The following is a 16,140-nucleotide window of genomic DNA, read 5'->3' on the forward strand; positions in this document are numbered from 1 at the left end:
ATTTCATTTTGGAATTATACCTCTTAAATGTTTCCCCTTGCCTAAGCGGCCTTGAGTTAGGGAAATTTTCAGTAAAGTGCATTAAGGCTGCAAAGGAAACATGGCAACTCCTTGCATGTTGTCAAGCTGCATTACTGAGGCATGGCTCAATCAGATGTACATCTCACCAGGCAGGCTTTGGGGAATTCACATGCAGGGCAGGCTTGGCAATCATCTGACCAGCGAGCTGAACTTGTCATGAAATCAATACTTTCTGATCTGCCAAGTTTTAAATTGAGAACACGGGAAAACATGTATTTTAGTTAGTAAGGTGAATAAACTGCTGAATTATGTGCTGAAAAATAAGGTTCTGTTTTGTCAGCTGTAGGTTACAGCACTTGCACTTTTAAGGAAATGTAAAATATGAAACTGATTTTGGTAAAAAGTCATGTAGCCTTTCAAGTGTTTTATCTTCAAAATGGGTGATGGTGCTTAATCTTGCATTATGTTTCCCAAAGGTTTTTGTCAGCTGTTGCAGCAGAAACATTTACATTTTAAAAATAATATTCGAAGTTGTGCACAGCCAGAGCAGGGAATAACAGTTTTTGCTAATCCAGAGCACTGTGCGTAAATTACAGCTCTTATTATTGTGATATTACTGTAGTTCCATGGAAACCTTCAGCTGAAAGTAAACTGCTTATCTGAAATCTGCTGTAAACACATGACAGTGGCAGTGTTTTCCCTAGCAGAATGTATGGAGTACACAGGAAAAAAAAGCAAAGATGGTGTTGAGACACCACTGTGTGTATGCAAGCTGTAATTAATAAATCAGAGAAAAATCTTTCTGACTGTGAAAGTGGTGCACATTTCATTATCTGGGAAAAAAAAGGTGAATGAAAAAGAAACCGTGAACAAAAGCTGGAACAATTTGCCTAATTATTTTTCCAACTGTATAATCGTGATATGGCCTTTGTTTATGCTAACATAATTCTGTCAATTTAATGCTCCTTTTTTTCATTACTGAAGAGATCCTTTAGGACAATGTTTGTTTTAGCAGTTATTTCCTGGTTTCCTCTAAAAATGTACGCTAAGCCATTTCTGGTGCTATTTAATACAAATTATGTGCCAAGATACATAGCTTTTGAGATTTGCACAACCTTAATTTGACAGTCTGAAAAGAGGTGTTTCTAATGGTTTTAACTTTGTGGATTCTTTTTGCCTAAGAACGTATTTTAAGGTATTTATTTACTGCAGATGATGAAAGATTTTGACATTACTCAGGAGAAGTTTGATTACGTTATTGCATTATTTAATGAATCCACCTTAATCATTTTGTTATGCTGCCTGCAAATTTAAAACCTTGAAAAGCCACAAAATAACCAAAGAATTACATAGATTACCCCTAAATGAAAATGTTTGGGATACTGTATATAAGCAACCCTGTGTTATACCTGCTGTTCCTTTATGTAATAATTAGATTTTGTACTCAAAAACCTAGCAAATAATTCTTCTAATTCGCTGTACAGTAGGCAAGGATAGAAGGTTTAAAACTGTAACAGCACTTTTCTGATATTATTGACAATTTTTGTAATTAGTGCCCGTAAAAATGCTGCTTTTTAAAGTGTTTCAATTTTAGGAAACTTAAAAAAAATTAATAAATGCCTGAAAAAATACTTGCCTTATTTGAAATAAGTGTTTTAATGTTTGGGGATTTTCTCACAGCTGCCGTTTTGAAGTCAGGTACCTTTTCTAAATGTTCAGTATTTCCATTTAGACCCTGGCTTTATGAATAGCAAATATAGGCCAGTAATTGAGAAGCCCTGTAGAATTTTCCTGGTTTTCAGACATAGAAAATCCCCCTTAGGTTGTTCAGAGACTATATTAGGCTGCACAAAAACCATCCAGCGTCCTTGTCAGAAAAAATCAGCTTGACTTGCAGCTGACAGAACGCAGAGCTTGCAGTGCACCTAGCGCTGCTAAAAACATCTGAGCAGCTCCAGAAACCTCCTGCAGGAGGAAAATTTCTTTTTTCTGGGGTGGCACGGGGGTTAAAAATTATTAAAAAGCGTCACCCGAGCCGGGATTTCCCCAGAAACTTCTTTTTTTTTTCTCAGGTGGTTTTCGGGGCAGGCAAGGAAGGAGTTCTCATTAGAGCTTCAGTGGTTATCAGTAACCCATAAGCCTTGTTTTGCTGGCTGCTTACTGGTGCATTTAATAAAATAAAGATCACTCCGTGGTGCCGTGGGCAGCATGCAAGGTGATAGCCATATTTGCTTACTGTAAATACAAGGGGAAATCACACACAAACGGGCTGTAGTTTTGACAAGTATTAAGATGGCTCTTTACATCTGTACTCCTGTACCAAAGTGCAATTAGTTTTCCTCGCACAAGGATTTCTGTTTATCTTATTCTGCTTGATTACTTGAGCATAATCGCGCCGTTTGCTTCATTGCTCCTGGTAGTAAGCTCCAGCTTAAAAAGGGGAGGATGAGTGTGTGTAAATATACAGAATTCTGCTGTAAGACTCTAATTTATGCATCTGGATGACAGCGTTTCCTTAATTTTTTTTTTTTTCTCTTCTCCCCCTCCTTTACTCTTTCTTTCCACAAGGTTTGGTTCATGTACATCAGATTCCTCGGCTCAATAGCTTGATCTGTGATGTGTCAGACACCAAGGACCTTGCTTTTAGATTAAAAAGGAAGCAGTTCACCATCGAGGTAAGAGAAACGTTGTTTCACTGTTTAGAACCCAAAAGGTGGAGCTAATCCCATCTCTTATGTTTCGTTTTGTTGAAATACATAAAATATGCATCAGATGATGTCAATTCATTTGGTTCTGGCTTTGCTGTTGGGAAGGGGTTTATAAAATACTGTAATATGCCTCCTAATTAAAAATGTCTCGTTTGCTGCACTGAATCGGTCTGCTATAAATACTTTATTTTGGTTTAAAATGTACATAGAAAGTAGGCCACAACCTTCAATAACAAAGCATGACATGTTTCTAAGGATGTCAGGAGCATATTTAATTAAATGTTAATGACTTGCGCTTACTTGTGTTAGTGGGTGGGAAAGTAGCTACATGTTATTACCCCAGTAGAGGGATTTTAATGTATAATGTTGGCTAAAATTGTGTGTGGTATGGGGGATAAGTGTCCTTATCAGTATTCAGAAACCATTTTCTTTGCATTACTGAAATCACCTTTCGCTCTTTTGTGTCATTTTAAACACAGTATCATTTACACTAATGTCCTTAAGTAAATTTCCTACTAAATTTAAACTTTTTTCTGTGACCTTTATGCAGACAGTCCTGATAGAAGGCAGTTATACAAAAGATGTATTTCATTTTAATCTTGCTAAAGAGCAAATGAACATAGCACTATTAAGCAATTAGAGCTGATGTATTTATTAACCAAGTGATGCTTAGAGATGGAAGATGGCTTTCAGGGTGATGCAATAGTCATCGGTACAGTCTGGGCAATTTTTTTTTTTTTTTTTTTAACAAAGACATAAAACAGCCAAGCATCCCTGACAAACCATTTTGTTTAATCTCTTTTCAAATGAAAAGCTCTTAAGCAGGCCACTTGTCTTAACTGCTTGAAACCATAAAAAAAGAGAATTGCCACCAATAAATTAGCATATTTTTTACTCCATCACCAAATGCTGGTCAATGTGGCTTGGCACTGCTTTGGTGTTTGGGACTTCACCCTTAAGTGACCACTTTGGCCCTTATTTGACCCTCTGCCCTTTTTAGCTGGCCACTTGATAAGGTAACTTAAGGGTTCTCTCTCTTCACTGCCCCCTCCCCTTCACAATTGCAAGTAGCCCTAACCTATAAATCATTGAAAGGGCCCTATCAAGTGACAAATTAAGGTGCCCTCCTCCTAATTAATGGTCATCAATGTCTTTAATTATCTAATCCTATTGAGAGGTAGTTAATAGTTAATCAGGCAGCCAGTTCTTCATGCAGGTCATCTCTGCGTGAGTGCTAGAAGTTTCTCAACTAGAGGTATCCTCTTCAGAAGCCACTTAAAGGCAAGCACATGGAGGAGGGCTTTTTTCCCCCAAGACAATTCCTTTATAAGGTTTGTCACTTTCCAGAGAATGCAGCGAGTGAAACCAGGCATTGTGAGGTATTAAAGCATTTGAACAACTGCTTTTGAGCAGTACAGTAGAAACAAAACCCTTGGTAGTCTGGGTTTGGTTTTAAAACACAAATATTCTCTCTGTTTTCAGAGGTGTAGAGAGGCGTGCACCCTCATTTCACAGCATAGTAAATTCTCATTTGTTATAGCTGTGAATTAGGATATTTGGGTGGTTTCTCATCCCTGAATCCTGTCTCAGAATACAATTTTCTCTTCCAGACGCATTTGAGATTCTAATCTGTAATGTAATTTGGAAGGAAAGAAAACCCTTAGCAGGAGGCTCTGTGAAAAGAATTGAATTAGCCATGGGACATTGGAAACAGGAGTGAAGTGCAACTCTTGAAACAACCTGTTGCCTCAGACATGCGTAGACGCCCCACTTGTATAATTTCTGCCTTTGCTGCTCAGCTGCAGCCCCTTTTGAATACCTTCAGGTTTTGTTAGAGAAATGCTTTCTGTAAGCTGAGCTGGCACAAACTCTCCCTTTTTGAACATGTTCCTGTACAAATTTCACTAATCCATAATACATATGTTTTTCTTCCTCATACTGGTAGGGAAAGCAGAGAGGCTGGCTGGAGTAAGAAAATGGGGGCAAGGGAAAAGTGAATTAGGAAAGGATGTGAATATGGTCTTCTAAAATGGGTTTCTGCAGTTAGAATGTGATGTGTCAGCAGTCAGTCAGTGCTGGTTCTGGGGGCAGAAGCAAAAAGCAGCACAACAGTGTGCATTGCAAGCTTTGTATATGCCTTATACACGATGCAATGAGCTAGGACTTCTTCAGTATGTAGCTTAAATATAAAGTGAAAATGTATATAGAGTACCTTAGAGTTTTTGGAAAGATTCTACATACTTATATGCACAATTTAGGATGAAAATATTGCCCTCTACTTGAAATGTTGCTTTAAAATCAAATTGCATAAGAAAAGCTAGAAACACAGAACCTGTGAATTATGGTGAAATTTCTTCCAAAAGAGTTTTCTTCACTGGACCATTCTTTTGTTACAGTTTAAAATAAGAGCATGGGACATGGATTTACTCACATCTGGATTGCTGACCAGTTAAATAACTCCTTACAGTTTGGCCCTCACAGGTGGAAAACCTTGAATGTCAAATCTATTTTATTAGATTGCATTTTTGTGGGAGGAACTCCTCCTCTTTATAGCCTGTGGAATCTTTTAGCTGTTTCAGTTTTCCTTGTGTCTTCTTCATCAAAATAAGATGGATTGAAATGTTTTCCGAAGAGATTTTATTTTAAAAATCAGGATGAAAATGGTTTTTTAAATGAATATTTATGAGTGCTCATTGTCCATTTATAAATTATGAAGAGGAACCTTCCAGGAAAACTTCCATGTTTATCTAAAAGGTGCAGTAGCTATTTCAAGCTTTCCCAAATCTTCACACGTTAGTTACTAGCAATATTCTCTTATATGCAGTATTATCAGAGATCTATCTTATGTGCATGCCACTTTAAAGGACACAATTTTGAAGTTAGCCTGTCTAATCCTATTTCTTCCCACTTTGGAATCTTAATTAGAAGGAGATAAAAACCATCATTTGACTAAATTATTGTCTCGAATCTGTAGCAAGAGGTATAATCCGCAATTGGGCCAATTAGTGTACCCCATAGTTAGCTATGCTGAGGCAGGAAACTTGATTAGATCTGACACCAGCCTAGTTCCCACTGTTGTTTTGCCAGGTATGATGGTCAGACTTCAAAGGGCTTGAGGCATCAGCAGGGCAAGGTTTGGAGGCCAGCTTAGGTCCGGTCGTTAATCTCCCCGCTAAAACCACAGCAGCCCTCGCACAAAACAAGCTTACACGACACAATCATGCGGTATTAAAGTTTGGGTTGAGTCATGCCAATTTGCCTTTGATTTTCTGATGATTGACTAAAAGATGGCTACATGACTAGACACATACTGAACGTTTACTGATTAGGTAAGTTCCCCAAATATTTGAAATATTTTTTGATTTCTCAGTTAAATGATATGACAACCCGTTCATCTTAATGCGGCCGTTCAGCGGAGCTGTTCTTGAAGTGCTTTTTTGCTTGCTTTGTGGTTCTGAGTGTAACTTTTATCAGCACTGGAGAAATTTTGCAGGACCATAACATTCATAGTTTTATTTGGCAGAACTTTATCTTTGTTGTTCCAAAGCCTCCTGTGTCAAGACTTAAGAAATCTCTGCTTAAATTTGGTTTTTTCGCTGCCCCAAATTTCTATGGGAAGATTGTTTATCTCTGTTATTTGGGTAGATTTATAATTACTCTCCAAAAGGACATTTTCCCTTAATTATTTTCCACCTCACCATCGAGTAAAGCGCTGCTCCACGGCTGTGATTACATAAGTGTTCCTTTCTTTTGCAGTCTGATTTGTTCAAATATTGCAGTAACAGTGACATGTTTCCATTCTGAGAAAAGCCTAAGGCTGCTTTAGTATTATTCCAAATGATTGAAATTGCCATCTTGCTGACTTTCCCTTGGGCAGCTTAGGGCCTGTTTACTTTTGTATTTGTTTCACATGTTCCCTCTGAGTTTGGCTGGCAGGACATCATTACCTGGTTTGACAAGACAGTTGGAGAAGATTCATATTTGATTAACTCCCTTTGTTATTGTCTGGACAACACAGACCTCTCAAATTATCTATTTAAAGTTAAAACCCCTGATACATTCAGATAAATGCTTGCAAATAGCAAAGTTTGTGAGGGTGTTTTTTTTAATTCCCTAGTTTTGCTTAATTTATAAGTCTTCAAGTTACTGTCAGTTGTTAGGAGTATAGAGATGAATCTTTTTTCCTAGAAGTTTTTATATTCTAGTTTGTCCAATAAATAGTTGTGCAAATACATTTTTTTAATTAAAACTCAAATCACAGCAGCCAATATTTTCTTTTAAATGGCTACACCACCTGTGCAGCCCACAATAAATTCTTTAGAAGCCAGCTCAATTTGAAGCCAAATGTCATATATGATTTAAAGAATAGCCATGCAGCAAAAAAACAAGTTTCCAGAGCTTAATGTACAGATTCAGGATCTTTTCTGAGAGGTGTTTCCTAACAGGAGAGGGGAAGAAATTAGAGGAGTCCTGTGGCTGGTTTCTCAGAGCAGGGCAGATGCAGTATGGCACTGTGGAGCACTCTGTATTTCATTTTCCCCATGCTAATTGCCAGAGTAAAAGATTAAGTCTTTGGAAGGAAACATAACCACCAAAACCGGCATCTGAGCCTATACAGAATTAAAAATAAACAAATTATTCCAAAGGCATTCAAATAATGAATGTCCTGTCTTCATCTGGCAGTAAAAGACTGTGAGAAAATTAATGAGGGCCAAAATAAGAAGTAATTGCAACTCCAGGTATTCCTTGTGTCTGTTGTGTGTACAACACTGGTATTTGGAAGATGACTTCAAACTCTCTGAGGCGGTGGTTTTGGCCATTTAAAACAGGAACTGTGGCTTAGGCAGCCTCCATCTGAAATCTCTGCATTTCTGACTTTTTTTGTCTTCCTTTCAGTGTCTCTCTTTTCCTTGCTTGTCTTAGACAGACTACACTGTGGTAAACCTATTTGCAAAAGGGAGGTGCAAGTGGCCACTGTCAGGGGTTGTTTACCCAAACAGGTGGGTAGAGACAAGTCAGAGCTGATGTCTGCAGTGCTTCAGTAAAACCACAGCACAGGTTTGGTCCTGAGGGGCTCGGGAGCTGGCAGCATCACTGAGTGCCAGAAGTGTGCTCCTGCAAACATCCCCTGAGCAATTTTTCATCAGGAGCAGGTATAGAAACAGAGGCTTAGGCTGTTTCTTCTGGAGGAACAAGTCAACCCTGTCAGCAGCACATGTGGGGTCAGTATATATTTAAAATACAGTATCTATTAAATCAGTGTATATTTAAAATCCATGCCATACCAACCTCTCAGTGGAAGTGAGAACTAGAAAATGGCAGTGAGAGCATCACTTCTTTTAGCTCCTCCCAAGGGAATTTGAGGCTGTCTTCATTAATGGCTGCAGACAATATAATCCTGATTATATTCCTCAGAGGTTTCTAAAGTTGAGTAAATTTGTAAATAAATGGAGTTGAATTGATGAGCTATTTTTGGCCACTGTTAACAAAAGGAATAAGTGAACCTGGGAGCTGACAAAAGGCAAAACACTGGTTAATTACAAATTTAGGTAAACTGGCAGTTCTATAGCAACCATTCAGTAAAATAAGGAAAATAAGCTAATAGATGTTACAACATCCGTGTTACCATACTGATCTATACACCTTGAAATGTAGAAAAAACTACTCTGCATTTTGAGATTGCCAAAACAGGCAGTGAGACAAGACTTGACCCTCAGTTAGGGCCTTATGTTATCAAAATAAACCTTCTTTTACCAAGCCAGCACTTGTGTCTGCCTGGGGCAGGGATGAAACTTCCCTGGTTCTCCTGGCTCAGGGATGAGACAGAACTTTCCCAAAGTGTTACAGAAAGTGTATTTCTTCAATTTTCTCACCCCCGTGTGTTTGAGAGCACAGCCACCCCTGGGGCTTGCATGGGATACCTTGAGCAGCTGCATCATCCCAGGCAAGCTCTGTGCTGGATGTTCTCACCAGCTGAGGGGCTCCAGTGCAGGGAACTCTGCACATAAAACTAAAATTTCCAACAGAGAGAGGCAAAGCACTGGAATAAAATTCAGCTGGAATTTATACCAGCAAAACCAGGCTTTTTGCATTGATTTTTCCTGTCCATTTTCCCCGTTATATTCACCACTGGGTTATTTAAAAATAGTACAAAAGACAATAATTATAATAGCATAACGTTTTCTTAATCTAAAATTAATAATACTGAAAAAAACCCCAAAAGGTTCTCCTGCAAAACTAATTCTGTCGTAATACCAAGCTCCATTTTGCATTATTTCACCTAGTAGCCAGTTCAGGTTCTCTTTACCTGGTATGGTGTACTTCACTGAATTGTTTTGTCAGATGCTGTCAAGCCTACCTACCATTGTTAAAGAAAATCAAACTAAATCATTTTGGCATGAGCCTTCCAGGAATAAGGCACAGAATATGAAGGGTTTGATGAAATCAAGGATTTGATTTCAATATTGTAAAAGACTGCCTGTCAAAAATGTATTACATTCTTTCAAACAATTTTGAATAAATATACGTGTTTTAAATTGTGACAGTACAATTTAGCTAAAGTTTTGGGAGAGTATTTTTAAATTATAATAACTTGAGGTGAAACAATACTTGGAGAGCTCCTATTTGAAAAGAAAAACTCTCTGAATCTTAATGGTACACTGGACTGAAATCAAGTGATCAGCTTTATACAGTATATGGAATTTCAGAACACACATCCTGTGCACATGAGGAAGAATTTAATTTGAAAATATCTCCTTCTTGTACACTGCTTATTAATATAAATTATTAATTATTTGTCTGTAGGCAAATACAGGAAGATATTGTTAACTCTTAGGTTTCATAGGAAGATTTGTAATATCCTGAAATTTATTTAACAATTAACTTTGTTTTATGGGTTGTATAACACTGTAATGTGAGAATTCCATTCAGTTTTTCAAAACTGTAACCCTTGTAATACAGTGCAAGTGCAGTTTCTTGTTAGCAAACAGAGCCCGTTTAACAGAACTTACTTCAACAAATAATTCTGCTGTTTGGAAATATTTGTGCCATGTGCTGTTGCAAGGGAAGAACGTGCAGCACAAAGTCATTAATGCTCTGGAAGGTCACTTGTGCATGTTGTAATGGGCTGCTCATTCTCAGCATCTGTGCTAAGGGTCAGTGTTGCAGCACGAAAGGGTTTGGCCTGTTCAGTCTCTAAATAAGTGGGTCAGCTTCTCCTGCATTTGCCAGAAAAGCAAAGCAGCTGACATATTCCCACTTTCTAACTCTTGGAAGACAGGTAGAATAAGGACATCTTTTGTAAAAATGTTGGTTGATAAGGATTAAAAAACTCTTTCTTTACAAATCTCTATAAAGGATTATATTATTCATTATTATATTATTCACTATTATATTATTCACTAGGTTTTAGACAAAGGCCTGTGGGCATGAGTTAGAAACATATTGATGGTGAGTCTTTAAGAAGCAAAAAGAGTTAAGCCCCATATTTGTAGTAGTTCTCAGCAGGAACTGAGTGCCACTTCCATTAAATGCTCTTTAAAATATCACAAGTTTAAATAAAATTAGGCTATTTTATCTTTGTATCATGTTCTCATTTCATAAGGAGTAACAAATCCAATCAGGGTGTTACATGGTAAAACACATCTCAGGTTTTCTGTATCTCTGTAGAGGCAGGAAAATGAAAATGCAAGCTGAGAGGAAGCCCCGTGTTCTCATCCACAGGTGTTCATTGTCCCTGAACCTTATTGAGGTTCAGGGCTCTTAGTCAGAGGGATGAGAGGAGGAGGATTCTCCACATCCAAGATGTGCATCCATCCTTGTCTCAGTGCTGTTTGTTCTGGTTTTAGTTATGATCTTTGGGTGGGAAGTGTCTCCAAGGACTCGCTGAATGAGGAAACTGGAAGGTAGCCCTGCCTAATACTTGTAAAGGGTTAAAATGGCATTTTGTAGGGAAACAGACCAATGCTGCCAAACATTTGCCGTGACTAGTACCACACTTAACTTTCCAATGTTTTATTGTAACTCTGGAAATTCAAGATTAAGTGTTAACTTTTCCAGTCTTTTGAAAATATTAATGGTTTTGGATGAACATAAATCTGTAAGGAAACCACAAATTTATAGTTTCTTTAAATTTTTCACCTCTACAGAAATTGTTTCGTACCATTTTTCTCATCTATTTCTTTCATTGGTTCACAAAAAATATTACCCTTTATTGAGCTGTTAATACAGGAGCATGGGTTTTTAAACTATTTTTATTGAGAGCAAACTAGTCATTATTCTCAGTCTGAAAGACTTCATGAAAGTGCCAAAAAGAGAGAGGAGGAAAAAAATAAACATGAACTGCAAAGTACTGTAGCTGAAGAAAAAAATGTTCTAAAATCACTGTGCAAATACTACTTTTTGCTTTGGCTTAATTATGGGGTATTATCTGTAACTAAATTCCAGAGTACATTTTATTCTTATATTTCTGGCCAAGAGAATTGTGCAAAAAGTAGATGATCATAAGCAAAAGGGGTGAGGACTACAGTGACCAAAGTGTAAGTAAAGTTAGGTTTTGGTCATGCCATCTTTATTGCCCTCTCTCACAGTTGTTCTAGTTACATGGTTTTGATATTTTTGGTATTTGGTTTTTCTCAGTTATATTTCATAGGGTTTTCAAAGCATTCTGTATCACACACAATGTAATTTAAAGTTTCTCATTGCATGTTGAAAACCAATAGCTTTTGAAATATCAAGTGAAGCTGTCTCCTAGAAGGAAAACATTATTTATTGCAGTTAAAGTGGTGTTTCTGGCCAGCTTAACATTGACACCATATTATTCCCCTTCAGAATGAATTATATTACTGAATTAACTGTTCTGTTTCCTCCTTCCTTCTGAAGAAAGTAAGCAATAATTGCATAGTGTACAATAATTAAAGCTTTTTATTGCTGTCCATAAATGCATAAATAAATAAAGGGAATTTGGCTGCCAACTTACACCAATCATAGGCTGCTTGACTTTCAGAAAACAGCTGGTAGCACTTGCTGAAAGTAGTTCATTTTAAATGCCTCATTTCAGGTATTTAAGGTTTGAAAAACCTGGTTTTATCTTATGAAAACACAGTCTATGAGCTTTTCATCTAATTTTTTCCTGTTTGAAGTCTGTTATAGGAAAATTTACTCAAGAATTCACTCTGGTGTTGTAAGTTCATGTTTACAAACCAGTTGCTAAATGGACTTTCTTTTGTTCTCCTATTAAACCAGTAATCTTTGGGTAGTGTGTTCGCTTGAGTCTTGTTGAACAGTAAAAGCAGAAAGCAAAGATAACCAACCAGTTTGCCACTTCTCAGTGGGAGTATGTGAGTACTGCACAGGAGAAATCCGCTTCTGCTGCATCCAAAGCAGAGCCTTCTATCCTCAAAATAACCTGGTAGCTCAATATTTAAAGTTTTGAGATCTTTATTAATCTTTGCGGAGGCACTGTACCTCCCTTTTTGTGGGAAGGACAGGGTTGTGTGGCCTACATGTGAACATTTGAGGATTTGGCCATGGGAGCTGAGTTTTGAGGGGGTTTCTGAAGTCTCTGTGACACACCTGAGATATCTGCCAGGCGTTTGAATATTTGTGAGCAAAACATTCCCCGAGTTTGGGGCGGAGCTGCTCAGTGCCTGCCTCACCCAGGCTGGCTCCTGGATCTCCAGATGGAGCAGGGAGGAGCTGGAGCTCAGGGGTGACCTTATCACTCTCTCCAGCTCCTGAAAGGTGGCTCTGCTCAGGTGGGGTTGGTCTAGGACACCAAGACCAAGAGCTGCACCAAGGGAAATACAGGTTGGATATCAGGAAAAAGTTTTTTACAGAAAAGGTGACAAAGTTCTGGAATGGCTGCCCAGGGAGGTGATGGAGTCACCATCCCTGGGTGTGTTTAACAAAGCCTGGATGTGGCACTGGCTGCCAGGGTTTGGTTGAGGTGTTGAGGATGGGTTGGACTGGATGATCTCAAAGGTCTCTTCCAACCCTGTGATTCTGTGAATTCTGGGAATTTTGGGAATTGCGGAGGAGGTGGTGGACTCACCATCCCTGTTTAACAAAGCCTGGATGTGGCACTGGGTGCCAGGGTTTGGTTGAGGTGTTGGGGATGGGTTGGACTGGATGATGTTGAAGGACTCTTCCAACCTGGTCGTTCTGGGAATTCTGTGATTCTGTGCAGTTTGCAGATCCTTGGGCATGGGAGAGTTCTCTGTGGAGGATTGCTGTCCCAGGATAGCTCAGGGGTTGGGCATTCCCCCTTAGCTCCTTTCATCTGTGAGCCAACACACGAGTGGATGAGCCAGAGCAGAGCAAGGATGGTCCAGACCATGGCCTGCTCATGGATGTCACCCCAGCCTGGGTACCTAGGGTGTGATGTACAGGATGAACACATCCCTGGCCTCTGGAGATGCCAGATGTTACAACTCAGCAGCATTTTCTTTCTGTTTGTCCATTATGTGCAGTCATCCATTGGTTTTGTCTCTTCTCTCATGGATTTATTGGGGATTTAGTCACGATTTGCTTGATTGATAAACCCTGCAGTCTCTGGAGATGAAGATGTCTCAGGCGTGCAATCTAAAGCCCCTGGTAAACTTGGTAATCAACACTTCTCACCTTTTGGTGTAAGGCTTTGTAATTCTGGGCAGGTTACAGGTTCCCTCTACTGCCTCAAATGTGCTTTTTCTACCAGAGAGTAGCATGGCAGGAGTCACATCAGCTTCTTTTTCTGCTTTAATGAAGGGAAAAATGGTTCTCCTTCTAGGATGAGTATTTATTAAGAGATACAGACCAGTATGTAATTTGTAATTCTTGTTGCTGTTAAAAAAAAAAAACTAATAGGGAGGAAATCTAGTACTTGTATTTAGATCTGATCCTCAATAGTAGCATAGCCATGGGCTGTTTATGCTTGGTCTACATCATCTAGAGTAAAAATAGCCTTCCTGTCATTTTATTGGCAGAGTTTTAGCTACCCCTTTAATTCTGTTTAAAAATGGATAGAGGGAAAGACAGCATAAATATTGGATGTGTGCAGATATTTCAGTAAGTAACTAAAAGGAGATTCCTGATGCTTTGAAGAGCTCAATAACTAAATGGAGTTCTTATTTTGTTTAAGAGGCATTTCTTACATTAGTATAGTCTTTGAAAGCATTACCTTAATTTTTGTATTTGTATCATTAAAGTAGCTATTTTTAAATAGCTGTTTAGTACTGCCCTGCTTAAGTTTTGTTCTTTTTAGATTTCCTTTATATTTTGATAAGAATTTACTGGTAAGGTATTTCATGTCTCATCAGTTAAATGGGAAGCCACATTATTTCTGTATTTTCTATTAATAAAGTGAGTTTTTGCAGAATAAGACAAGTCACTGCTGCCTGCTAAAATCTTCAGCAATAACCTGAAAATTTCAGCCTTATTCTGTTATGGTGTTTGAAAACCTGTGGAAACAAGGAAAGAAGAACTGGCTATTTTGTGTTCTGGCTGTCCTACAAAAACTTGGGCTACTTTAGAAACTTTCAAGGCCACAGTCATGTTATGTAAAAGACAGTTTTAAGGTGGAAATGCATCTCTGATTATTTTTTATTGATCTGAAAAGGGCATTTTGACTTTGAAAAGGACATGAAAATTAGATTCAGGCTACTGAAACACCCTTAAATCTACAAAGGAGAATTTTTACTGTGTTAGTAGAGCAAGACCCTATTGTAGAAACATTGCAGTGAAAGGATTTTGTCCGTGGATTACTTATAATCTCATATAAGAAGCACTTTTTCCTCTGGCTGAACTAAAATTCTGTTTGTACCATGGTCTTTACTGCTTCTGCTTCTCCATTTTTGTTCATCCACACCCTGATGTGTATTTGCATCCTTTAGGGCAGTTTTATCCTGCACATCCAGTGCAGTTTTCTGTGCTATCACAAGTAGGAATAACTGGAATACTTTCTTGCAGCTTCTTTGATTTTGATTAATTTTTGTTTCTCTGGTTTTCATCCTGAAATTCTGTTGTTGCTGTACAAATTGATCCAAAAAATCAGCATTTATTGTGGTCAGATGCATTTGAAAGTAACTTCTGTTAACTGCTGCTTTTATGGAAGGTCAGTGGTGGTGTTACAAGTGAGATGGTGAAAAGAGAAGCAATGAATATTGTAGTTTTTACATCAGGGCATCCAAAATAAAGTTGCAATCCACCTGTTGCATAGCACTGACATAGGGGGCATATCAGTTTTCAGAACTCATAATCAAAACAGAATATTGCTGCTGGAAATTATGCCTAACTGGAGTGATTTTATACCATAATCTAGACTTCTGGTAAAAATATCTATAAGTAAAGCAGAATTTGTGCAAAGCCAGGAATAATCCCTTAATGACAATTTTTATTGTAAGCAGTATCACATTATTAATATTCAAACTATTTTATCAGAGTTGTGGGTTTTTTTTAGAGAAAGTATGTTTCCATACAAAATTACATCCTTGAAAGATTTAATGTTCCCAACATTAAAAAAAAAAAAGTATATTGGAAAATCGCTTTCCATCTTGAAAAATCAAAGCAGCTATTCTTGTTTCAAGTTTCATCTAATATATTGTTCGGTGTGGTTGTGTGATAAACACATTATTCCTTGAACAGGAATTAAGAGTAAAGCTGCCAGAAAGGGGTTTTGTTGTCAGAGTAGTTCCCGCCTCATGTTTTGTAAGAGATTTCATGGTCCCATTGTAAAGAGTGGATGATTTAAAACGTGTTCCCAAGATAAACTTTCCCATTGTCATTAATGAGGATGGATAATACTGAGTGACAAGTGCATTAGGAATGACACAGAAAGAGCTGTTAGATTTGTCAGAGCGTATCACTTCAGGCAATGAAACTTGAGGACATTCTCTTTTAGCAATTTTTTGCTATTTATTTAGAGAACCAAGGATTGTGATTGCTCACACAGGTGGATTCTGCTGTTTAGTTCATTAAATATTTAGGTAACTTTGAAAAGGTGAAGGTGATAAATATGAGCATTGTGAGGGGCACAAGTGGTTGCTGTGTTTACAAATACATAAAAAAACCTAATACACTGTTTATTTGTTTTTAAAATGTTTATTTTGTAGATAATTTTTTAATCTGCAATGCTCTGAACGGGAGTATTTTAAAGTTATATAATAAGAAGTCCTCTGAACTGTCATAGTGAAGCTTCTGGGATAAAGAAGCCTAAAAATTAGGACACTATACATGTAATTTACATTGACTTAAAAATTGTATTTCTCCACAGAGCCAGACTTTTAAAATATTTATTCCTGAATAATTAATAATGCATGACTTTTTTTCCTAGTGTTTAAAACCCTCCCAAACTCCAACATGCCTATCCATTTCCATTTTGAACATGCAATTGGTCACTTTTTCGCCTTGATTCATCCTGCCTGGCTGCCAACCA

The 16,140-nt window shown here is 37.8% G+C and overlaps 1 protein-coding gene across 1 annotated transcript in view; it reads left to right on the top strand.

The window, feature by feature from the left end:
- The window catches only part of ELP4 (elongator acetyltransferase complex subunit 4), a 139,470-nt gene that overhangs the window by 61,711 nt on the left and 61,619 nt on the right, over positions 1 to 16,140 (top strand). The window contains exon 9 of the mRNA XM_030948634.1: positions 2,590 to 2,696. Coding sequence (XP_030804494.1) covers positions 2,590 to 2,696 — 107 coding nt within the window. The remainder of the gene's footprint in view (positions 1 to 2,589; positions 2,697 to 16,140) is intronic.

Source organism: Camarhynchus parvulus, chromosome 5, assembly GCF_901933205.1.
Source record: "Camarhynchus parvulus chromosome 5, STF_HiC, whole genome shotgun sequence".
Classification (NCBI taxonomy): domain Eukaryota; kingdom Metazoa; phylum Chordata; class Aves; order Passeriformes; family Thraupidae; genus Camarhynchus; species Camarhynchus parvulus.